Source organism: Silene latifolia, chromosome 4 (genome assembly GCF_048544455.1).
Source record: "Silene latifolia isolate original U9 population chromosome 4, ASM4854445v1, whole genome shotgun sequence".
Lineage (NCBI taxonomy): Eukaryota > Viridiplantae > Streptophyta > Magnoliopsida > Caryophyllales > Caryophyllaceae > Silene > Silene latifolia.
Genome location: NC_133529.1, coordinates 2,186,853 through 2,214,343, shown reverse-complemented (window position 1 = coordinate 2,214,343; position 27,491 = coordinate 2,186,853). Strand labels below are relative to the sequence as shown.

General features: G+C 33.2%; 2 protein-coding genes across 2 annotated transcripts; one reads left to right on the top strand and one right to left on the bottom strand.

The window, feature by feature from the left end:
- The first annotated feature begins 12,686 nt into the window (after positions 1–12,686).
- On the top strand, positions 12,687–16,945 carry LOC141652529 (auxin-responsive protein IAA14-like). The gene is made up of 5 exons (XM_074460047.1): positions 12,687–13,422; positions 14,347–14,582; positions 15,160–15,295; positions 15,667–15,728; positions 16,581–16,945. The coding sequence occupies exons 1-5, from the start codon at positions 13,070–13,072 to the stop codon at positions 16,616–16,618; spliced, it is 825 nt and encodes a 274-aa protein (XP_074316148.1). The 5' UTR covers positions 12,687–13,069; the 3' UTR covers positions 16,619–16,945.
- Positions 16,946–20,308: 3,363 nt separating this feature from the next.
- Positions 20,309–25,325, bottom strand: LOC141652528 (F-box/LRR-repeat protein 17-like). Its single transcript, XM_074460046.1, has 11 exons — positions 24,663–25,325; positions 23,112–23,213; positions 22,873–23,017; positions 22,568–22,752; positions 22,301–22,405; positions 22,055–22,152; positions 21,568–21,755; positions 21,411–21,477; positions 21,247–21,332; positions 21,058–21,150; positions 20,309–20,661 (listed from the first exon to the last, which is right to left on the bottom strand). Exons 1-11 carry the CDS (start codon positions 25,154–25,156, stop codon positions 20,599–20,601), a joined length of 1,626 nt encoding a protein of 541 aa, XP_074316147.1. The 5' UTR covers positions 25,157–25,325; the 3' UTR covers positions 20,309–20,598.
- Positions 25,326–27,491: the final 2,166 nt, after the last annotated feature.

Here is a 27,491-nt window from a genome sequence, read left to right as displayed (position 1 = left end):
TTTCGATCATTTTGGGTTGAGTCACTTTAGGACTACCAGGTCAAGTTCAAGTCACACATTTGTGGTCATTTTCGAGTCATACTTGTGACCTTTCACAACAAACTTATCCTTTTTAAATTTTTTTAACTGGTTATAAGACGTCACATTTTCACAAACGAGATTTTTGCTTTTTCACATGGAAGCAACTTTTGGTAATACTACTATCATTTTTCTAAGGTGAAATAGCATAGCTTATGTCAATTGAGCAACAAGTAGGTATGGAGGAAAGTAGGAAAGCCAGTTATACAAGTGTAATTTTGTCCAAGTTAAGCTTAACATACCTTTTTGGAGGGTTATGTCAAAAGTACTTTGTACCATTTTTAAAAAGGTTACGTAACATTCAAATATGGGCAATAAAAGGAAGATAAGCAACGGGCTAAATTGGAGATGTCAATGTCTTCACAGACCATATTATGCCCCTTTGGACACAAGAAAAAAAGAAAACTCCAATTGTCCTCTTAGACCACTAAACATTCTAGGTCCACTTATCGTTTTGGTATCATATTTCTTTCTCGTGTTCTTCATCCTGGTGAATTGTTTACGCTTAGTTTTAGTATTAATAACCATCATATATTCATATGCCAAGAGGAGATTCGAGTTATGAGTTATGACTAATTGTTGTTCTGATTCGGTAAGCGAATTAGGGAATGGTAAATAAGAGGGTGGTTGAGGCGAATTAGGGATCTTGTCGAGGTATTTGGGATGGTTTATACATTCTTGTGGGATTAGGTCGGACAAGATATATTGGAGGTGGGTGCTAGGTGGTTGAGATGATTGGTCTTAGGATTATACATCCAAATTGTCTGTAAAGAATGTCTGACAACCAACGTATAAGAATCCGAAACATATGTATTTTTCCAAATACTACTTGAAGTTCATGTTTTTAATGTGTAAATGGATGAATTCAATACTTTCTAATAAAGCTCATATTATTTAACATAAAGCTCAGATATTTTATCACAAAGCTCAGATTCTACACCGTACAACATATACAACTGGTTGTATAATCCATAAATTGATAAGTAAGGGGATGGGAGGATTCGAAACTGCGACCTAATATCCACTACTACTATATCCTTATTTTAGTTATTAGGCTAAGATATTTTCGGTTTAGTGATTTCTTATGTACGAATTTAAATTGGCAATGTTTATAATGGTACACTCATCTATCAAATTATAATATATCAACATCAACAATAAATTCATGCGTAAAATCTACAATGAATAACCAAAAGAAAGCATTTTCATCCTACTAGCCAAAATCTATCCAAAGTCTCTTATTCCTATCCTCATCCTCATTGAAAGCAAAAGCCAAGGCTTGTCTTTGTATCTTATGCTCAATCCTATTCAAAATACAACTCAATACTTTAGACAATCCACGTTCAAAGAAAATTACAAAATAATAAATGTTCCAAAAGCTTTTTGGACAAAATAAAATCTTCTTCTATGCACTAGGCCATCTCTTGTATGGAAGTAAATCTTCATGTATAATATCCACGATTTTAAGAAAAAATTATTCTATTTGTAAGAAAAAATTATTTATAAATGCAAAAACATTAATTAAGTTAACGTTGATTAAAAGTGATATTTTGTAAATATCGTATGACTTTTTATTAATGAACTGATCTTTTTGCAAAAAAAAAAAATGATATATAAATGGAAATATTTTTCGTAACCTTAATGAATTGTGAATAATTTTAATCAAGCATCGGTGTCACAAAGGATACACGTGTGAGCCGGTGAGGTAATCAAGCATCAGTTTTACTTATAAGTTTTAGGGTAAAGTTAAAGAGACGGCAGATGTTAACTAGCCTAATTAGTAAAACATGAGAATCAGCCTACTTATGACTTAGATTTTAATTCTATCACTATTAGTAAAAAATGACAGCAATATAATAGGAGTAGTTTGTCTATACATAGATCCAAATAATTAATTAGGTAAATGATAGGAAAAATGGAGAGAAAGAAGTGGAGACGATCCTAATTTGGTAAATAATAATGATCGAGCGTTAAATGTCACCAACGAGACACGTGTGAGGTAATCTATGATGAAAGTGAAATGTGGGCTCATCCACACGTGGGATTGCTTGGGCCCATTTAATTTGTTTTCAGATGTTATGGATCGTAGGTCCACAGCCCATATGGTATGGGCCTTTCAATGCTTCTGTTTTGTTCTGTCTTAACATTGTACGGTATGGTCATTTGGCTGGCCGTGCCATTCATCTATATCCACACGGAGAGGTCGGAAAAACTAATTTGATTCATGTTGACTAGCCCTAACTCAATCTAAACAATATCAAATGCGCAAAGTTAATTGTGGAGGGTGATAACTTATGTGTTATTAACTCGATTCGAAGTACTTGAGAAATTCCGTGGGAAATTTCTAGTATTATCAAGGATGTGAAGTTAGACCTTCATTTTTTCGACGAAGTGATAATTAAACATTGCTTTCGTGAAGCCAACAAGGTTGCTGACTTCATGGCTTCAGTTGGACATTCATGTCCAACTCTTTCGAGGTGGTTTGATAGTCGGTGGCTTCAACTTACCTCCCTCATTCGAAAGGATGAGATAGGTTGGTCCTACCCTAGAGGATCAACCTAGTTTTCTTACCTAATCAAAAAAAAAAAAAAAAAAAAATCTAACTTGTATTTGAATGGACAATATCAAATGCACAATGTTTTGTTTTAGACAATTTAAAGTTAAAACGACATTCACAATTGATTTTAAAAAAAATAAAATAAAAGGAAAGATGTTAGACGTTTAAGGTAAGATGGTCACAAGTAAGACCAACTGTACCAAATGTGATTCGAAATACTCAAGGTGACACGAATGCAAACATATTCGAAATGGCTTTATCATAAATCGACCTCTGTGCCTATCCTGTTTCAGAGACTCGTGTCTAATCATTGTTCGCATTTTCTCACTACGTAGACAAAATTAAATCACAATTATTGTATAGTAAGCTCGTTTTATCAATAAATCCAATTCACTATTGTCAAATATGTGAAGAAATAAGCCAACCTAATATGTATACATATAAGCGTCTCATATTTGAGAAGAGAGAAAGTGTAATCTACTTTATGAATCAAGGAGCTACTCCACTCACTGTCAATTGGTTTTGGGATAGAACCTCTTTAGACTTATGAAGTGAACACTTTCTCCTTCTCGATTGAGGCAGTTCAACCCATGTGCGAATCTAACAAAATTTTAAAAGGGTGTAAGCCCACGCATAAAGAGAAGAGAGAGATAGAAGGAGATGAAAGAAATTGAATTGAACTAAATGGAATTGAGTTAAATTGAATGAAGTTGAAGTAAAAGTCCATTTGAATGGAACTGAGCCGAGTTGAACCGAACTTAATGAAGTTGAGCTAAAATAAAGTTGAAGTACGAGTTAGACCTTGTTCTTTCTGGCTTAAGCTCAGTTCAGCTTCTTTCAGGCGAATAGCTAGGCTGAATTGAAATTAACTGAAATAAATGGAGTTAAGCTGAATTGAAATGATCTAAAATTAAGTCAGAAAAAATATGGTCTAACTCATTGGTTTACATTACAAAGTAGTCGATTTCCTCTTCATTGTATGCGGGTCACTCTTATACTCACATGTTGAACTGAAATAATCTGAAATTAACAATTTTCGCTATTATATCATTACATCATGATACTTAAAATTATGATTAAAATAAAAGTATGACATTTCTTACATTATAATATTAAATTACAATTAAATTACAATTAGCATAAACTTCAAATAATTTTTTTTCCCATTTGACTTTTTATAAACCAAAGAATAGGGAAAAAGTGCACATTATTCCAATTCGTGTGGGATTAGATAGGGATATAAAACTATGTGCTTTGGTTTAAGAAAATTAAGCAAAACCTCAAATAATTATACATTTCGTACGTCTTTATCACTCAAATCTTTGTTGACATGCCTACCAAAGTTCATTACCGGTATGTTTCAAAATAAAAAGTTCATTAACGATTGATTTATTTTGTTTGTTATTTAAGTAAGTCATATATAAAACAATTTTACGATAATACTTAAATCATCAATTAAAAACAATGATGCACTCCTTACGAAAAACTAGTTTTATTCCGTGCAAAAAATGCACGGGTCATAATCGCAGGCGCTATCATTAGATACATGAACATATAATTGGGTGTGATTAAGCGTTCAATACCGTGACAATATAAATAGTCCATATTTGGAGATTTGAATATCATATAATATACAACCGTATTTTGTTAGAATTATATTAAAGGTATTTGACATGTTAGACCCGTTGAATGTATGTAAAATTGTAAATTGTGACATTTTAACTTATGTTTTAACATAAGCAATTAAAATAGAAATAAGAGGAATTGACTTGAAGAGAGAAGGTAATTAAATAGTATAGAAGACATGGTGGGGCCCACATGTAGAAACTCACCAGCCAATCAAAAGCCAAGAAAAAACTTTTTTGGCTTTTATACTATATAGATGGCATAAGGTGGAAGTTATTTTAATAGGCTTGTTTAAGAAAAATAACATCCCATTTTACAGTAACACTCGTTTTACACAAGATTTGTACTTGTTATTTATGGAAACATGACACTAATACTTGTATTGGTCCGATATAGTCGAGAATACTTGATTCTTGGAGTACGTATTTTGTATAGCACTTTATTTTTCGACCTTTTGAATATAGATTAATTTTATGTAAGAATGTTTTAACGTGTACCGTAAGAATTCATATGCATACAGATTCAAATAAAAAATATTTTTAAAATTATTTACATTAATTAAATGATAACAATGGTTCGAGACTACTTCCATCTCAGACCATCTTCTAATCTCTTATAAGAGAATTATGAGAATATTTCCTCATTTGGATTCCTTAAAACCCGGTATAAAAGTAGAAAATAATTATGTAGTACTCCGTAAGTAATAAGATTTTAGGCCAAGTTAGATTATTTGAATTAATAATTCTGATTATATTCCTTTTGGTGGTTATTATTCATAGTTTGATCAATGATGTAGCATTAATGTACAAAACAAGTTATAGAGAATAAGAGAACCTAAAATCATTGAGGAACCAACTACATGCATAATGCACCGTCAACCTACAACTGTTTTATTTTAGTAAATCTATTACTCCCTCCTATCCATCGTTTTTTTCCCCTTTGAAGTGGGCACGGGGATTAAGGGTGGGAGTATAATATTGATAAATATATGAGTGGGGTTTGGTAATTGGAGAGAGGTATGAATAATTATGATTAAATATTAATAAAGGTGATGGGTGGGGTTTGGTTATTGGAGAGAGGTAGGAATAATTAGAATTAAATATTAATAAAGTATATAGTGGGGTTTGGTGAGTGGAAAGAGGTAAGAGTATAATATTAATAAAAACTTTCTCAAAAAGGAAAGGGGAAGAAAACCTGAATAATCCGTTTTAGGAAATAGGGAAGAAAAGAGTGGATAGGAGGGAGTATATTTTTTTATTGCCTTATGCCATTGACATTTCTCAAGTCTTATATCTTACTCCGTATACATTTACATTTGAGATTATTACAAGTTTGAATGTAATATTTCCATGCAACCTAAGAAAGAAAAAGAAGTTTTGTCATTTTTCCTAATTATAACAATCTAACTTGTAATACATATACTCTTTTCGGAACAGTTCTCTAAAATTGCAATATTTTATTAAAATACACTACTCACATATATCAATTAATGTTGCAATTCCAGTGAATAAGAGGGAGCACAAGTATATATAGTTACTTTGTAATGTAATAATATGTAGTAGTAAGATGACGAAAGTTAAAATATAACAGAAGATCATCACGTCATCACATGAGTATGACGGTTTCATTTTATGCTCTACGCTCATTTTGTAATAGAATTAACGGTTACTTGTATTCATCATATAATTGTCTTATTTCTTTGTTATGCTACTCATTTCAAAGTATATCGAGAAATACAACGAATAACAAATGACTAAGATTAACTGAATCCAGAATCTAATGTATTTAAGATGATTATTGATTATAATCTTTACCAAATGCCGATACTTTCTTGGCAACTAAACGAATTTAGATTATTTCATAACTTTTAATTTATACAATATATAGTTTATATATTACTCCTAGTCCTATTAACCTTCAATTTTAGGATTTGAAAGTGAATTATTTTATTACTTAAAATGTAAATAGAAGGAGGTGATGAATTAGGTTGGAGGACAAAGGAGGCTAGGCTAAGAAAGAAATGGTGAGACAAAGCACATGGGAAAAAGATTAAGAGAGGGGTTGACAATGCCCAAACAGGGTTCACATAACATAACATGTTTATGACTTATTCTTTCTTAGAATCTCTTCGTAGCACATGTCTTTATTACACTTATGTCCCACCCTTTTTTTGAACTATATATCCCGAGTTTATATTATCACAAATTCTTGTTTAAAACTGTCTTAATTTAAGATATTTTAAGTTAAAAATGGTTTTAAACCCGACTAACTGATATATACACAATTTCAGGGGACCAAATATTTCTATAGCAACATCTTTTTTTAGTAAATATCACTATTATGTATACTAGTGCAAAGCTGTTCTACACAAGAATTTTATAGAAGTGTTACATAACTCTTATAAATAAAACGTATAGAAGATTTTCTTTATTAGTATTATAGTTTTATATCGGTTATCTAGCTCGTATATTTCATTGTGGTTTGTTCAATGTGTGTCTAAAGATCCTTAATCTTTCACTTTTGAATTAAAACGAATAAATCAAATGGTTTATTAATTAATTAAATGTCTTTTTATCATAAAATTATCATTATCATTTTTTTATATAATTTTTGACACCTTATTTTGTTATAGGTTATTATTTATTAAAATACAATCTCAATTACAAAATGGAGTTCTCTTGAATAAAATTGATATAATGTTGAGGCAGAATGGACTAGTTAAGCATGCATATGCATGTGAAGGGTTCTTAATTACACAACAGTTCCTAAAGCACGGCATATATTATGTACAGTACTCACTACTGTATGCCGCCCATATCACCCAACATCTAATCTCTCCATGTTTCTTCACCTCATCTAGTCATGTGTACGGAGATTGAATTTCGATACCACCCTCTTAGGTATAATACCGTAGTTTATAATATATAGAGTTTATTACTTCCTATGTTCTAATGAATAATTTACATTTACTTTATTTTATGAGAGGGATATAAAGCAAACGTAAACTATTGACCAGAACAGAGGGAGTATTAAACTTTATATAAGGAATGTAGGGGTAGGCATCGGTCCAACGCCAACCGGACCGAACCAAATGGGATGACTAAAATGTATAATTGTCAAGTCAATTTTTAAGTCCTGTCTTTTCGGCTGAAAAGAACTAAACTGAAGTAAGAGTTAATTTGTGAAGAGATGAGTTGTGCTGAACTGAACTAAACTGAATTGAATATAGTGGAATTGAACTGAAATGAGCTAGTGAATTTAATCAAAGTACGTGAATAGTGCTTATGGATTAGACGATGTCATATAATAAATGAATTTTGATATTTATGTGTATATAGCCATTTAAACATATGAAAAATACTATTGATGTTTACATTGTTTAGGCTAGATAGTCAAATATAAGAAATGAATAATTCCCCAAAATAGGCCATCATCTTCATAAATCATAATGGAGTATTGTAACTTGTAAAGGTGAATATTTAGATTTATTTCATATATATTCAAGAGAGTAATAAATAAATGGTAGACATCATATAGCTTATGATCATAGTGCATGTCCTATGTTTGAGTAATTTGGGAAAGATAGGTTATTATTTAGATAATGGAAATTCTTCCTTCTAGCCTTTGATAACTCAATAAAATTGTTCACAAGTCATCGACTGTACATTGTATCACGATCTTACATAGAAATTGTTTCACGACGAGTCACCTACAAGATCGTAGAGGTTGTACCTTAGCTCGATACAATCTCATACAAGTATCTAATAAATAACGATCTTGTAGCGTTTGTACATCTCATTTGTAAATCAAATGAAATGAATTAAAGTGTATTTATAGGCATCACTACTATACGTTGTATCACGGTCTCACATTACTATCAGTTAATGGATACGTATAATTGCATACTCGTATATACGATGTATTTAGTCATTTTTATATATACGGAGTAAAATATAATCTACGTTAAATTATGGTTAATTATAGATTATCAATATACACGGAGTGTAAAATTTTGTTTTATAATTTTAAACTTTATATAGTACAATACTTTATTTTATTTTATTTTGCATTGCACTATCTGACTAATTAATCAACTAATAAATTCCTCTTCTTTGTAGCCCACACCCCGTTATATTATTGTTTGCTTAGCTATTTAATTTGGTGGTGGAGTAGGATACGTACACACTATCGTACTAACACTGTAGTCTGTACATACTACTGGAGCCCTACTTGACTTAAAAATTTAATTATTGTAAGAATTAGGCTCTTGCATTTCAATGGTGGAGCCAGGATCTTATGTTATGGGGGCGAAAAATCTCACTGAGGGTAAATTGGTAACGCCATAAAGTAAGCCTCGAGAAAAATCGAAAATTTTAACTAAAAATTCAAATTTTTCAATGTTCAGCGGGAACGAGCACCCCTCCTAATCCCTCCTATATTCGCCATTGTTCCATTTTAAGCCTTTTGAACTCAAAAATATAGCAAGCTCGCCCCCTTCTTAGGGACGAGTTTGTGCCACTCTATGACTCTATCGTAACACAGCCTGACCTGTTGGCCACCTCGGTCCTCGGTATACAATACTCTCTTATTATTTTATGTCATACCATGATTTTCTTTGAAAATTTGTGTTTATACGAGTATATCCCCTGTTATGATACTTTCTCTGTCTCATTTAATTATTTACTATTTTATTCTTTGTGAGAAATACTTTAATTGAAGATAAACAACGGAATTGAATAGAAGTAGTAGTACATAATTAATTCTTAGTACTGACTTTCCGGAACAAGGTTGATCTAAATCTAAATCATGCATGCATCTAAGGGAATATACAATGGAAAATTGGAATGAATTTCTAGAAAAGAGAAGTCGTTAGGCATAGAAGCAATCAATCTCAAATCCCATCAAAAGTATGTACTCCGTATCATTCTCCAATTACCACTCTTTATATTAGCATTTCCATGTACTAGTCTCTTGAATTTTGGGAATCACACGCAGTAAGAGGATTATACATCTGATGTACTACCTCCAATTTTATAGTTTTTGAGTTTTATTTTAAAGTTTTTGAGTTTCACTATGAAGTTTTTGAGTTTATTCATTTCAACATTAAGGTCTAAAAAATTACAATAAAACTAAAAAACATTACATATTAGTTTAGTTAAATTTGAGTTTTGACGGAAAAAATATTAAAATCTAACTTATAAACTTTAATATGCTCAAAAGAATACACATATGCTCAAAAACAAATAAAGTTTGAGGTAATAAGCTCAAAAAAAATACATATATGCTTAAAAAATAAAAAAGTTGGAGGTATTACATCCGATGTATGTTCCTTTTTCTCGATCGACTGATAGTTACAACTACAAAATGTAATCGAAAATAGTTTATTTCCTCGCACGCATTATACCATAATTTATAAAAGAATTTGAGTCATCGATCGAGGAGATCGATGATGATATATAAGGATCGAAATATGATGAAATAAATTACAAAAGAAATAAGGTTAACAGTTAGGAAACATTAATATAATATACTCTGTAATAGATGTACTTAAGTATTTTCATTGATATTATGACTATGATTAATTTCGCATTAACTCGATCATTAAAACGCTTGATGTTTCTGAATTTTGAAATAAGGTCTTGTTCTTTCCAGCCGAAAATAGCTTAATTGAACTGAATATAACTGAAGTACTGAATTGAACGAACCTAAACTGAACTAAAATAAGCAGAAAATAAGTCCAGAAAAACATGACCTAAAACGCTGAGATATGAGATTCTAGATGAAGAGTTTTACATGTGCTAACCTCGTCTAAGATTTAATAGTGTATACACAAGTTGTATGATAAGGAGCACGGTTTATAATCAAGTTATAGTAATGTGCACAGAATATATATTCCTTTTTCTTTTATTTGCATGACGAAGAAAACCGTAGCTACTACCTTTTATGCGCACTAGGTTAACTCAGTAATATATGTGATAACCTACAAATCACATATATCAAACCAACCGCTCAGAGCTGATAAAATTCGAAATCCAAAAAACAATTTGTAACACCCCGGCCTAAACCTAGGGTCGGGAGCGGTTACTCACGGTAGTTCAGACTGTGTACATAGCCCACAGATCAATACGGGTCTTTTATAGTGCATTTTATCCTCACTCATGCGCATCCCGGGAACTTTCACAGGAGGTCACTCATCCTAAGACTACTCTCAGCCAAGCACACTTAACCGTGGAGTTCTTTCGCATGGATAACCAGAAAAGAAAGTGCACTTTGTTGATATGAGTAGTACTTTCAATCACTTTAACCACTAGTCAGATTTTAAACCAATCAATGAACCTCTTCAAGGGGTTACCCCATCCGAATAACATCTTCGGTTCAGTGGAGTATTACACAATTTGCTCAAGCTAAGCTATAACAAATATTTTAACATGAAATTGAACTCGGATCGACACATTTACATTCCCAAAGCAGAATTGTAAATCCCATGATTAAAGAGTTGTAAGAAAGATGCATAACAAAAGAAATAGAAAATCGAAATCAGAATGGCCAACTATACATGCATGCTCTAAAATGGAAACCTTAGTCTAAAATGGCAAGCAAAGACAACTTGTTGAGGTGTCCACTATCTATAATATTCCACCTTATTTGCATCTATTTTTATTTTACTTTCTAATTTCCCAAACACCAATCATATACTCTTATTACTATAGTTATGAAAAAAGCCTATTATTACACTTTTGTCAACTATTCATCCCCTATGTATTTAGGACTTCCACATGTCAATGTTTTATTGCCTAGTTTATTCTTATATAAACCTTTCTAATAAATAAAACACTAATTTTCATTTTAGACTAATTATGCTGTCTGGAGGTTTCAGACGGTTTTATGTGACCATTTTTATGGTAAAATGTGATATTTAAAGATAAAGTGTTGTACCTAGTGTTTGTTGTTCAGGTAACTTTTTTGCGAAAAAGTCGTCACATTTGGTTGTAAATGGCTCACATATGGGCCGTCAGAAGCTTTCTGTAAATTTATTGACATGTCTATAGTATTATAAAGATTGATGGCGAAGTCAGGATTTATACTTAGCGAAAAATTACAACTGGGATAAATGGATAATAGTATCCTCCAGCAGAAGCAAGCATCCCTGTTAGTTCTCCCCTAACCGTCTCACTAAGGGTGGTAGTTCCATTGGAAGAACTTTTTTTTTTTTTCGTTCAATGGTCATGTGGGTGGCGTTGGCGCGTGTAATAATTGGACGATTTAAAATAAAGAATATGGATTACGTATGTATTTTCATGTTTTGCACACTACACATTAGTCATGTACTCATGTGTAGTGTGCGACATGAGTACATAAGCTTGTGAATAAAGATGTTTTCTCGTGATATTGTAAGAAACCAGTACTAATAATCAATGCCAGATAAAAAGAAGGAAAAAGAAAAATCAATAGGAGTAAGAAGCAAAATATAATCAATGCCTAATTTAATTATAGGCAAGACCTCATAGATATTTATAAAAGTAATTTTTCCGTATATTATTATTTTATTTTATTTTTGAGGTGAAAACCCGAAGGTTTTACTATAATTTTTCCGTATATTATTATTTTGATTAAGTATTTAAGTGGATAAATTACACACATTCTCTATTTTATGGTAGAAGTTTTAGGTATACTACTTGGTGTATATTCATGTGACATGTTCCCCTGCACCTTAATTACCAATGAGAATATTATTCTTTTAATTTCACTACATTTTACTTTATTATTAATAAAGCTTATTATTAATTCTACTTCTCTCATTATTAGTTACTAAAATATAAGATTTAATTGTACGATGACGTGAGATAGTATGTAATAATCTCTCATATGTATAATGTACAAGGGACCCGTAATGCTAGATTGTCTATCCACCCATAGTATCATATGATAGACTATTATTACACGATTGATCTTTTTTATTAAGACGGTTATATCCATAATTCATCTTAAGTATAAAACGAGTCTAGTTACTCCATATTAATAAATAGCAAAAAGTTTATAGACATTTTTAAGATATTCTACTTTTCGTCCCATCTATTTACTTACCCATTTGGTATTTAAGATGAATGGGTATGTAGATCTTAATTAAACATGAATTTCTAGATATTGTATAGGCAAATTCTCATTTCAGGCCGGTGTTATCCTTCTGAAAATAAGACAGATAAAATGTGAATATTTCCTGGGAAAAATGTACCATCAGTTTATCGTTAGCAAGTGTCAATTTAGTTATAACTTCTTATCACTAATTGATCATTTTTATCATAAAATAGTGACAGTATTCCCGTCTTAAATTTAAGATTGTCTTAAAGAAGACAAACGATATTATATTATGGCAAATTCTTGTTTCTGACGGGTTATTTTCTTCTGAAATTAAGGTGGAGCAAATGTGATCATTTTACGATAATATGTAAATATTTCCTGATATAATGTTATCATCAGTTTTCGTTAAATCTTTCGAAAAATGGTTGTTTTCTATTAAAAAATGTTAATATTTTCTGATTTTAATATAAAATAAACCGTTTTAAAAAAGACTTACTCATAATTATATAATGACACTATATATAATTGCATTTTGATTTTGTTCACTCACAAGCACCAACTAGGAAGGCTCACATACACCTCAACTATACAAGAAAGAGAAATAAATGCAAGAGAGGGCAACAATATTATACACTCCAATCATATATAGAGAGATAAACACTTGAAAAAAAATAAGAGAGAAACTAACAAAAACATCCAAAAAAAACCCCCCAAGAGAAAAAAAAAATCATGGAAGTTGGTGGCCTTAAGATATCAGAAACTGAGCTCAACCTCGGGCTCGGACTCGGGCTTGGACTCGGACCGCCACGCGGTGTCGAGAAAGAAGAGGTGGTAGTGGTGGTGAAAAGTAATAAGAGAGGGTTTTCTGAGACTATGGACTTGAAGCTTAATCTTACAAGCAGTAATAATAATGATGAGGATGATGAAGGTAAAAATTCTGGAGTTACTGCTGTAAATGAGGAGATTAATACTTCTTCATTATCTCCTTTGGATCTCATGAAGGTGAATAATGATCAGAAAATTTCTAAGGAAGTTTCTTCAAAAGTTACTGTTGCTGTTGATTCTGTTAAGCCACCTGCCAAGTAAGTTATTTAATTACTGTATTAGTGAGCCAGGATTAGAACTCAGCGAGGGCAGAAAGCTCCACCACTGAACTTTTTTTACTGTGTGTTTTGTTTTTACTGTTTCCATCATAAATATTTGAACATGTATTATGTTGTGTTTTAATTTTTTAGTTATTTTTGGGTTTGTTGATTTTAGATTAATTATTCATGATCATTATTAAAGATACATCCACCGTCCAGATTATTTGTTTGTCTTTTACTTGGTAATTAAAATATTTTTCACAAAAAATATATACGGTAAACAAATTATTGGGACGGAAAGAGTAGTTTATTGCAACATGTACACTAAGGCTAATGTATGTCTAGGGTAATAATCACTAAAATAACTTGTTAAATTATGTGTGACTCTTATCCTACTAAATTGTAGTAAGCCAAGCCAACTATGTACATATGTCATATGTGATTTGAACAATTTTATTTTATTTTTCGAATTAAGAGAGAAGATATATATCTGATTTCTTTATCTCGCAAAAGTTTAAAAACTTTATAACAAATAGATAATATATATTATTGTCAAATTAATAATATACTCCGTAATAATTACGAGTTACACTTAAGATAATAAATTTTTAATCGGAATTTTGCCATTCACAAGTGTACTTATTGTATTCGCCAAAAAAGGTGGAAATTAAAGAGAACAAAATACAACATGGTGTAGTATTTCTACTCGTACCTCTTAATTCTTGCATATTACGTACTCCTCTAATTAAAGTATATATATGTTAGATGAGACAATATAACATAATCTCCTCTAATTAATTGTCTCATCTAACATATACTTTGATTAATTATTTGCATGTTATGTATATTACTACATGCAAATAATTAATTAAAGTAACAATATCATGCATATAAGTTGATAAGTACCCCTATAAAATGTAGGGCACAAGTGGTAGGTTGGCCACCGGTGAGATCATACCGCAAAAACATGCTGGCGGTGCAAAAGAGCACCGGAGGAACGGATACCGAGACTGATAAGCCAATGAATGGCGGTGGCGGGTTGGTGAAGGTGAGCATGGATGGTGCACCTTACTTACGTAAGGTTGACCTTAAAATGTACAACAGTTATCAACACCTTTCTGATGCTTTGAGCAAGATGTTCAGCTCCTTCACCTTAGGTACGTTTACTACTCATATGGCATATCTACATAAAAAACGGTTTTATCATAAGATTATCAGTGACGAAGTTAGAATTTAAAGACAGGTTGATTATAATATAGATTAAAATTCCCAATAAACTTGTATAAGGTGACTAGAAATTACATTTCAATTTGTCATGGATCTTGGCAGTGGTATAGCGAGGAGGAGCTAGCAGGAGCGCTCGCTCCCCTTGAAAAATGAAAACTTCACATTTTTAGGTTAAATTTTAGAACTTTTAAGCGAGTGTCACTTATAATATTACTTGTTCATTCTCGCTGAAATTTTTTACCCCTTAACTTGAAAACCTGGCTTTGTCACTTGGATCACTGGATCTGGGGCTGACAATCGTCTCTACTAGCCCTCTCACGTATAATTAGACGATAATCAGAGTTTCGATTCACTAGTTAGTACTCTCTTTGTCCTATTCATTTGTTTACCTTTTTATATTCTTTGTTTGACAGCATATTTTAATCAACGTTAAACAAATGATTGTAACGAACTGAATAATATTATATTAAAACAATATAATTTATGGTTGAACTTGATTAATTATAGGAAATTATGGAAGTCAAGGAATGATTGATTTCATGAATGAGAGTAAGCTGATGGATCTCATTAATGGTTCTGATTATGTTCCTACTTATGAGGATAAAGATGGTGATTGGATGCTTGTTGGTGATGTCCCTTGGGGGTAAGTTAATTCACCATTTTTCTTAATATTCTCATTATATTCTAATTAAATGTATAATTACATAAATTGTTATATAAATAATCGTCTTAAATATGTTCGTCATCATATTTAAAATGTTGTTCACCATTCTAGACGAGTAATTGTCGACTTAAATATTTTCATTTCGATACTAAAAATAGGAAAAATCGTTCATAACAATCTCAAGTTTGGTTGATCTGTCATTTTTAATCTCACGCATGATTTAATTTTTCATTCCAAAATAATCTCGTGTTGTGAGTATTATTCAAGTTTTCCGAAATAATCACAAATTGTCGATATTATTTGTTAAAATAAAATCGGATTATTGATCATACATACATCTTTTGAACCAGGATGTTTGTGGAGTCATGCAAACGACTTCGCATAATGAAAGGAAAAGAAGCTGCTGGACTTGGTAAATTGTTTTCTCCGTTTTAATCATTTATTTTTCGTGATTTATAATGTTACGTAACAAATATAAAAGGAAAATAATTGCTTGAAACAAAAAGACTGTTTACTTAAATTGCTTTTCGAATATAAACGTATTATACATATGCTGATATGCATGGATGCATGACTGGAAAAGATTTATGTGAAACGGTGTTATAAAAAGATTAATTAAAATATTATTACTGATTAAATTAGTGGTAAAAATAATTAAACTTGACATATAGTAATTAATAATTATTTATGATATGATTATTTATTATTTGCATTAAATAAATTCAAGTCAAATGACCTAGCTGGCTAGTTTGTTCTTACTTTAACGACTATTGACAACGTATAACATTATATGTAGATAGATCTGACATATCGAAACTTAATACTTCTGTATTTTCTTTATCTATTCCCTACATGTATTTCTCATATACTACCTAATTGTTTTTGTCTATTCTATCGACATATATAAATCCAAAATAATTTCAACATAATTTGTTTAAATTTCTATTTGGAATGTATATTGGGGTCGACTCTAGTACCCTACATTATTTTCGGACTGTGGTATTATTGTTGTCGTTGTTATTGTTATCCTCAGTATGTGTAGTATGTGCCAAAAACAACCCTAAAATACATTTTTCTTAAATTTTCCAATATTTAGTTATTTTTCCGAAAGATTATGTCATAAAATAAATAACTTAAATTTTGACCGATATAACATTAACCTACTAAAAACTTGGAGAGTACGGAATTTATAACAAAAGTTATCGTGAGACTATCTGATATGAGAATTTGTCAATGTTTAAGCGTTTTTCCTAAAAATTTTCAGCTCCGCGAGCTATGGAGAAATGCAAGAACCGGAGCTAAACAATAATAAATCAAAAGTACAGCAGCTGCTCCTTTGATCTTAATAAGGCAACTACAAAAAATCAGAAAAAAAGTTGGAAAAAAAAGGAGCTAATTAAGGATGCCTTAGAGATGAATTGAGCAGGGGTGAATTCGTAATTTCCAAGTGTACTTGTTTTTTTTTTTTTTTTTTGGTTTTATGTGTACTATGATTTGATATAGATTTATGATAATACTATATGAGTCTATATAAGTTGTATTGTTGTTGAAATTTATGACAAGACATAGTAAAGGGTAGCCAAACTGTGTCCCCATTTAATTAAGTCTATGTTTGGCTTAATATGTTTATGTTTTACAGTAACCGTCTTGAGCTGAATTTATTTTATTGTATTAATTATGTGGGTTTTTGTTATTATAACAATAATGTTTGGCTTAGTAAATCTCTTTTAAAACGACGGTATTCGCTTTAAGCTGAATTTATTTTATTGTATAATTAATGAATGTGTATTTGCATTATTAAAAACAATTATCATAGTTTAAGTCATGTTATTTGTGGGATCAATCATAATTAATTATTTGGATTTATAAAAAATAATTACTTTTTTTTCTTTCTTTTGAATTGGTTCATAGGATTCCTTGAATAATCATACTATTATTACTATTATTATGAGGATAATTAATTATATGGTGTTGCATAAATTAGTTGTCAATTTTGAATACTATAATGGTAGAGTGGGGACTAGAAATAATGCAAAATGTTTGATGGGTTAGCCAAGTGAGGGAGCATCATCATGTGGATGTTTATGGAGGAAGACATTGCATTTATAATTCCTGCCTAATTGTTTTATGCCAGACTATATTACTTAAATATATTCTTCAAAGTTCAATCATATTCAATGATGATGGAGATTGGTGTTAATTATAATTATATGTTAAATGCATGGTCTCTTTGTGATCATTCATGTTTCTATCTTGTTCAATGGTGTCATCATATGTTTTCTTTCAAAATAAAATAAAAAAGTAATTTCCCGCTGGTCTCTCTTAACACGGTCATATACGTCTTACGTATAGAAAAGGTTAATTACTATCTTATCTATCTACTTGACTAGTTTCGTGATTAACATGTATATGTTCGTCTTAAATCCCTACAAGAACAACAAGAATTACCATCCGACGGAAATGGATGATCATATTAGTAAATAGATAGCGTAGATATCGTATTATTAATAGATCAGTTAAAAAAATTGGTCGGTAAAATGAATTACTGACCGTTTTTGGTATGTTACTGGCCACGGACAATCAGTCAGCAAGTTTAGTCGATAAAATAATTTACCGACCGAATTTTCATTGTCGGTAAAAGTAGCTTTGGTCGGTAAACAAGAATTTGTGTTTTAATAATGGCGGTTTTGAATCTTGGATATGATTGTGTGTTGGAAATAGTTACAACCTAAACTAGCTGATGATATCTGCAAAACTTTATTGTTCAACTTTAAAATGTAGGTATATGTATAAAGTGGTGGATCTAAGGGCCGTCCAGGTCAGAAATTTTAAAGTTTTTAGTTAAAATTTTCCAAGTTTTTTCTTGTTCCCCTTGCATCATTACATGCTCATCCCCGTCGAAATTTTTCACCCCTGCTGGGATTAATTCCTGGCTCCGCTATTTGGTACATAGATTACTCTTTAATTATTAATAATTGTGATAATGTAATTAAGCCAATGTTAGATACTTTGATATAAAAGAGATCTTATGGACTTTGTTGTGGAATTTGATTGTGTTAGGTTGTTGCATGTGGTTTCAACAGCTCATATATAGTTTTAGGAGATCATGCATGATTTTTTGGGTAAAGAACAAAGACAACTACCCTTTGGAAAGAATCATATATGAATATACATATTTACTAATGGATTGCAATTTGCAAGAGATGTTATGGGATTTTTTTTTTTAGAGTACAGATGAGGATATTAAGAGTTAAGACCTTTTTTAAGAATCGCTCCAAACTTGAAGGTAATCTCAGTACCCGATTTAAAAGATGATAAATTTATAAATACTTATAAGTATATAACATATTCAATTATCTCATATTCCATAGTTCATTATTAGGTTATTGCATTTGTGTATTCCATAGTTCATTATTAGGTTAATGCATTTGTGTACCTGATCAGTCGACTCTAACTAACTTTTGTGAGTATATATTCCAATACCCCCTCAAGTTGGAGGGTGTTTGGAACTACCCCAACTTGAATTCCAATAGATGATGTTGGGGTCCTCAAAGAGCTTTTGTGAATAAATCTGGAGTAGGGCTGTTAATGAGACGAGACAGTTCGCGAGCAACTCGAGTTCGGCTCGGTCAAAGCTCGGCTCGTGTGAGCTCGGCTCGTGTGAGCTCGGCTCGGGCTCGGGCTTGGCTCGAGAGCTTAACGAGTCAAGCCGAGCAAACGTTGGCTCGGCTCGAAAAGCTCGTGACCGGCTCGAACTTGTGTAATTAGATAAGATATTACTCATATTTTATACAAATATTTTGTCATGATTATATATTTGTATCACACAAAAAAAATGACTAATTGATTTTTCAATATTTGTATATAAAACATTCGAGCCTTGTTATTGGACATATCGAGAGAGAAAAAACGACAATTCAACAATTACATATAGGCTTGAGTTGAACTCGAGCTCGCATTAAAGCTCGCAAGCTTGATAACAAACACAATTTTTTCAAGCTCGGGTAAGCTCGAGATCGGCTCGAACTCGAGTTTTACTTTATGAGTACAAGCCGAGCAAGGCCAAGCTCGGGCTCGGCTCGGCTCGTTAACACCCCTAATCTGGAGGTTGTGTTGTAGGTAGATAGGTTGTGTTCTCGAACAATATGACCGTCCAAATCGATGTGTTTGGCCCGTTCGTGATCAGCTGTAGTTTATTACTAGAGTTGTATGTCTCTGTTTATTATGGTGTATATATAGAAACTCTGTATTTTCATCAGTAAAAAAACTAAACATATCATCACATTCTACGATATATAGAAGTAATAAAACACACTTGAGATAACTCAGTATTGACTTTGTTCCTTATAAATAAGTCAACACCGTGTGCTAGCCCTCTTTTTACAAGAGGTATAAAGCAAATGTCAACTAGTGAAAGACCTAGTAGAGTCTTCAAGTAGCTTAGTTGAAAAGTCTTCAAGTCAACCCGACCTAACCCTCGGGTCACTTTTGATCTGACCCGTCCCCAACCCGGCCCTTATCTCAGGTCGGTTCCGGGTCCTCCAAACCAAGCTCAGCCCACCTCAAATCTAGACCCGCCATAGGCCCGTCATAAGCCCGTCCCTCGGGCCAACATTTTCCGAGCCCAACTCATCCCCTATCTCGGGCCAGTTCCAGGTCCCCCAAGCCAAGCCGGATCCGTCCTGCCCGGTTGACCACAGCGGCGGATCTACTCACGGCATTCCGGGGTGCGCGGACAGCGGAAACAGAATTTTTTTTTGCGTATTTTGTCTAATTTTCAGGCTAAAAAAATAATTTTATAATTCTTTTATGTGTGTAGATTTTAAATATTAATCAGGACCCCAGAAAGAATTTTTTCTGGATTCGCTATTGGTTGACCAGGCCTAGTACTCATGACCCGAGTTCAAAGCTCATCATCATCAAAGTAACCCTTGTGATTCCAGTAACTAAAAAAGGAGGTATAAAGCTGACAAAAAAACTCATGACAATCGGTGGGAAAATGTAGTTTTTATTCATTTTTATTTCTTTCATGAACTACATAAATTGGCATAAAAATATGTTTTTTTTTCTTTTTTTTGGGTACAAATAAAAATATGTTGTCTAATGTTCTCCAAAATACAAATAGCAATTAGGTTGGTGTAAATAAAGGAAGAGACTATCTGACTATGAGGTTTTTAATCCCTAAGATTAAATAAACAATGACTTGAAACTCTCATAAACAGATAAGAAGTACAAAGAGGAGGTATCAATGGTGTACATAGAAATATCACAAATGGAGGGGTTCATCTTGTAGATACGATACACCGTCTCTTTCGAGCTTGGTTGTGTTTGGTATCATCGGACGCCTACATGAACAAGAATCGCTTTGATCAGTTTATATCGAGTACAAGATAAGAAAAACAAGTCATCACATTGAGTAAGGATTTCGACACTTCAATTTGGTTGTACTGTGTTGTGTGGTTAAATGGCATTCTTTCTGATATAACACGATACTTAAACGCTTCATCTGAATCTCGTTACAACACCCCCACCACCACCGAACCTCACCCCATTGACAAAATTTCATCAACAGCACCGTGTCACACACCGTGGATTGATGACATATTTCAGCTCAGTACAGTTCAGTAAAGATTAAATCTTCTGAATGCTTATTTCTCATCCAGAAAACCAAAAAAAATGGTAATATGAGGCGGAAATTAGCATATCCTTTATAAGTCTACAGGGGAAATCAGGAGACTCACCGGCTGAAAGAACATGTGAGGAATCCTAACTCGCTTAGAGCTATCAGGCATGCGTTTGCTTGTAAAATGGCTTTCTGTCGGAGCATTATTCACCTGTAAAAATATCGTTAGGAGTCAAATCAACGGCAATGAATGAACTACCCTTAAAGAGGCTCCAGTCTAAGTGGGAGTTACATTCTGAGCTCTTACCTGGGTTTCGAGTGCTTCTTGTAACATATCCACACAGTTTGCCGCATGTACTGTTTCTATGTTTGGGCACTGGAGAAATATCCTCTCTGAATACGCAAGAAAAACAGTTAGAAGACGAGAAATTTAGCATCAATTGGAAGTTAGATTACCACCAGAAAACACACCTGGATGTAAATTTCGACAAGAAGTTAGATTCAAGTCTACGAGATCTGGACAGTTCAAGTGTAAGGCCTACAAGATTTTTTCAGCAATATTAGAAACAAAGTCGAGTAGTAGAGTACAGAGCTAGTACTGGGAGTTATACAGGTACGAAAAACTCACGTCTAAGCCAGAACAACCCCACAAGCTAAGTTTCTTCAGTCGGCTATGCTTGATTATAAGCTTCTGGTAGACGTGATGAGAGTTAGTGTCATCCACAGACGCATCATCAGTGTCAGGACTCGATATAGACATTCCACAGTCCAATAGTTCTAGATTAGGCAGTTGTGCCGTAGCAAATTGAATACCACCTGATCATAGATGAAACAATTAGTTGTCAGTTCGAAAGAATGAGATAGGTTGGTCCTACCCCAGAGAATCAATCTAGTTTTCTTACCTTACCCAAAAAAAAAAAAAAATAGTTCTCAGTTCTCATACACCTGCAGTATTTGCAGATGTCATGTAATTTAGCTACTAAACTCATTAGTATCAAAACTGCCCTTGCTGGACGCGGGAGTTCATTAAGAAACATTGACAGCATTTGAGACGATGAGACGAAGTACTTGAAATTAAGAAATACCAGAAGACGAGAATTGGAGTATAAACTTACTCGAAGTAACATTAGGGCAAAGCGCAAGTAGTAATCTTGTGAGTGTTCGAGAGAACACGTTACATATAATTCCAATGCCACTATCACTGATGCTGGACCTAAACCAACATAATGAAGTCGTTATGTTTCCATGTAGATAAATCGTGTAAACTAAAAATAGAACCAAACCAACTGGTTCATGAGTCATGACAAACAATTTACAAGCTCGCAGAAGAGATTAAAAATGAAGCGCGGTAAGTAACATACCCACTCAAGTCGAGCAGCTCCAATTTTGTGAAGCTGTAAGCTATAGCAGCCACAGAAGCATCATTGATGCCAGAACCCAATACTAAGGAGAGCATTTTCAATCCCCTGAATCATAGAAACATCGAATATTAATATTAATAACTTGCAGAGCCTAATCTTCGTATAGCTAAAAATTGATGAATCGTGTTAGCTATGTTTGATTCTATCAACCTATTGCAAAGAAAATCGTAAAATCAGGACTCAGGAGGCTAAGGAGCTGGCACTTACTTCAAATTGGCGCTGCTAAGAGCAAGAACAGTAGAATGAGAGATGCTAGTTGATGCAAGATGGATACTCTGCAACTTAGGGCAAAATCTTCCCAAGTTTTCTGCTACGGATGTGAAATCGGTTGTATCATTTTCTTGACGAGAAAAGTTCAGCGATACCTCCTTTAAATTTGGGCAATTGATAACCTAGAACAGTGAGTTCCAATGTAAGCACATACAAAGCAGATAAGAGATAAATAGGCCGGGGATGAAGAGGTAATTAATTCAGAGTTCTAACACCGCAACAGAAAGGGAGAAAGAGGTTACCGTCTTAGAAAGAGAATGAAGATCTGAGAGCCATAGTGTAGAAAGGCAACTCGAGGAAACAACAAGTGATCCTATCGAAGAGCAACCCTCCATCTTAAGATTTGAAAGGCATCTTCTATCACCAAGAAAACGACTCAACTCATCCCTACAGATACAGACAGTGCAGGACTCATGAGAAATAAATTTCGCAGCAGATGATAGCATTGCACTAAAATGAATAGGGAGCTGAGCTTGTATACCCAGTTATTCGATTGACAGACGACTCTGACATCAAGATCTCTAAAGACTCGAGATTTGGGCATGAGAAGGCAATACAAGCCAGCATTGTTGCGTCCACATCACTGCAATTAAAAAGAGCACATTGAGCATACAACTTTACATCTGATACTGCAAATGCAAAAGAAAGTTCATTATGCATCGATTCATGCAACATAGATCCAATTACACCATTCATCACATAGTATTGCAAAATCACAAACGGGCAACGGCAGCTCGCCTTTGATAATCAATCAGCTCAGATTATCATCTTATAATCTTTTGCACAAACTGCTAACTCGTCTTAGATCATCAATCAATTTACATTAGCACAATATTCGTTTTTGCTAGGCACGCCAGTAATGCAAGATCAAAAACTGCTAGCTAGTCTTAGTCTCTTAGATCACCATCAGTTCAGATTAGCAATAATATTCGCGACTGCTTAGCACACCACAGTTAAGCAAAATCGCAAACTGCTAGCTCATCTTATATCAACAATCAGTTCAGATTAGCATCCTTTTCACCATTGCTTTGCTCACTAATAACGCAAAATCACAATCTGCTAGCTCATCATAGATCATCAATCAGTTCAGATTAGCATCCTATTCACTATTGCTTAGCTCACTAATAACACAAAATCACAAACTCCTAGCTCATCTTCAATCAATAATCATTTCAGATTAGCATAATATTCACTATTGCTGAATGTTTAGGACCGAGAAAATATTTCAGCTTTTACAGCATTAGATTGGCCAATCAGTCTTCACTTAGCTCGTAAAATCATTACATTGCGACACTTATGAACTGGGTTGAAACCTGTTAACATCAAAACCAACACAGTTGCTCCCATTACACCAAGAAGATATAGCATCTATCATAAACCGAATCAAATCAGCATTGCTTAGAACCCTAAGCCCTAAAACTATGACAAAGTATAGAGGCAGAAACACAGATCAATGAAGATCGACGTCACCAGCTAGATTCAGCTCAGCTTTCCTGTGTTTTTGCAATGTACTAATGTTCATCATCCCTAATATCTTCCTAATGTTACAAATTCCACCTAAACCTAAATCTGATTCATTCAATACTTATACCTTCGAAACATGATTAACAATCGAAACCCGTCTATAGAAGCAAAACCAACTAAATTTACTGATTTTAGGTTCAGATATACGCAATTTTACCCCTAAATCGGCTACACTAATCACCAACCCTAGATCTAATTCATCATTCCATTGATCCATCCAACCAAACAAAAACACGCTAAATTTAGCTTCAGATGTACGCAATTTTACCCCTAAATCAGCTACACTAATCACAACCCTAGATTTAATTCATCATTCCATTGATCCATCCAACCAAACAAAAACACACTAAATTTAGCTTCAGATATACGCAATTTTACCCTAAAATCTATCTCGCTAATCGACAACCCTAGATCTAATCCAAATCCATTCATCAATCAATCCAAATCAACCAAGAACAAAACTATCAAATCAAAAATGACGACAACAATAACAATTCAAGTATTGCACCTCTCGAATCTAAGAGAGATCCGAACAAGAGACCGACACCGCTTCAAAACCGACCCGACAAATCCAACCGAATCCAACTTCGGAACCCTAACCCTAATCTCCTCAACCGCTTTCCAAACCCGAAACCCAACCTCCCTCCACTCCCGACAAACCCCCGACGCCGCCACCACCGCCGACGGCGGCAACCTCCTCATCACCTCCCACATCCACCCATCACCACCGTCAGTCTCGTCGGAATCCTCCACTTCGCCGACGTCAGCATCGGCAAAGGTCAGACTCCGTTGCCGGCGCATCGGCGGAGTGACGGGTGACACATCGGAGTTAGCGATGACGATGGAGGTGCCGGTGGCGGTGGCGGTAGCGGTGTTGCACACGTGGCCACGTTTAGGGAGACCGCAGCGAGTGCAGTTGTAGCTGCCGCGCTTCTTCGCCCGCTTTATGGGTTCCGGGTGTGGGGTTGCTGGGGAGATTGAGGTGGCGATGTGGTGGCGCATTTTAGGAGGAAAGAGAAGAATAGGCGGCGCAGTTTAAGAGGAGAGAGAATGGTGAAAGGAAGAAAGAGGTTTGAAAATGGCGGAGATTTTTTTTTTTGGTGTATAAAAATGGCGCGCAGGAGATTATAAGGGGGATTGAGTTGAGTTGGATTTGCCGCGGTTTTAGTTTTGAAGGTTTTAAATGTTTTGGAGGGTGTTGATGGGGGAATGACGATAATGGGTCTCTACTGAAGGTCCACTTCAACCCGACTCGAATTTTTATTGTCTTGCATTCGATATTACACATATTTTTTAACACAAATATCCATTACAAGCTTGTGACGGATACCGTTTCCTTTCACAAAATACTCATTGAGAGGTGAGTGGGAAGCACGTAAGAGGTGCCCCACCTTGTCCCCTCTCCTTTTTTGTGAAAGGTCACAAGTTTGTGACGGGATTAGCCCGTCACAAGCAAGACTAGCTGATTTTTTTAAATAACTTGATAATGATACATTTGAATTTATCCGACGAAAATTATTTAACATTCAAAATGACTTGATTAAATTTAAGTGAATTGAATGTAATCGATTAAGTTGTGTTAGGTCAGGTTCATTTCAGTTCATTTCAGTCGGGTTATCAAGAATTTGAGTTATTCTGTGATCGTTCTTTTGGAATAATAGTCGGTTTACAACAATAAATATTCGGGTCAGGTAACTTGTTTCGCATCAAATTGAGTTAAGGGTCATGTTTTGGTTCTTAGGTCGAGTGTTAGATCGGAATTAGGCCGAGACAATTTTATAAAGTCTAGTGTATAACTAAGGAAAAATTATTATATTTTACGTTCAAATCGTATTACACCTAAATATTTATAATATTTTATTTGATGGATTACCTTTAGGCGTAAAAAAGACGGTCCTCCCGAAAAATCCAAGAATAGTATGTGGGTTTTAGAGTTAAATGTAATGATTTGTTTTTAATAATGGGAGGACCATGGGAGGGTTGCGTAAGATTGGTTGGTTGTGGATTTGTGGTAGAAAATGAAATGAAAATTTGGAGTTTGGTGTGCATGGAATCATGGAAGATTATGATATTTTTGCCATTTATTGTGATTTTTTTTATCCTAAATCTCTATTTTTATGTAACTTGTTTTTCAAATTTAAACACTTATGTAGACAAATTGTATCTCAATTGTCGAATTACTATGTCAATAACAAACGTGAATTATTGATTAGGATCGACAGATTAAGTAATCCATTAGAGATATACAGTTATGATAATACTATTGATGATACGTTGAGATAATTTATTAGACTACTCTACAAGATATTGGCAAAAATTAAGCGTAATATGATATTATAATTATATAGATCCCGCGCTACAGCGCAGTATTTTTTAGATTTGATTTAAAGAGGGGGGTCTCAATAAAATTATTGCATAAATTAACTGTACTTTTAATTTAATGTTATAATGTACCAATATAATATTAGTAAGCGGTAGAAAAAAAAAATAACTACCGTCAAAAAGACATTTAAGTTAAGTTATTTTTGCAGTACTAATATTATTGCACTTTACTATTTAGATTTTTTTTTTGACCTTAAGAATACATTTAAGTTAAATATAAAATCACTTGTGAGAAGTCTTATTATGGTCTGAAATAAAGCGGTCCGAAACAAGATGGACTGTATCAATCAATCAATACATATATATAAAGCAGAAAATTTTCAAGCGATATTAGAGAGTCCAACTTTTTTAGAAATCCTAACAATAGTGTAGATTTCGAAACAAATTTACTAAAATCATCCTAATACAAGTAGATTTCTTAATATTTAAAACAAAATTTAATAAAACTATCCTAATATAAGTAGATCAAATATATTTTAGTAAAATTATCCTAATATAAGTAGATTACAATTATCAAACAAATAACAGACAATTATAATAGGCCAAGTTATCATTTTTATTTTTCTCACACATCATACATTTGTAGTTTGTTTTCCCGCATCAAAATTCAAGAAGTTGATGGATAAACAATGAATTTATTTGATTAAAGTGTTATGGTAAGATGATGTAGTTCATAATTACACGAAGTATAAACTACGGTTACTTCATCAAAATATAATCACAAAATAATTATTGGAGTGTGTATATAAATCATACATGCCTCGATACACATGCATCAAGTGATCAATACATATAAAATAATTCATTGATCTATATATGTTACTCCCTCCCTCCCGGTCCATAGTTTATATACGTTACTAAGGTAATGAGAGAGGAATGAGTTTATAATTATTAAAAAAATAAAAGAAACACGAAATGAGGAGGAAATAAGATAGTCCCCACCCACATGAGTTTG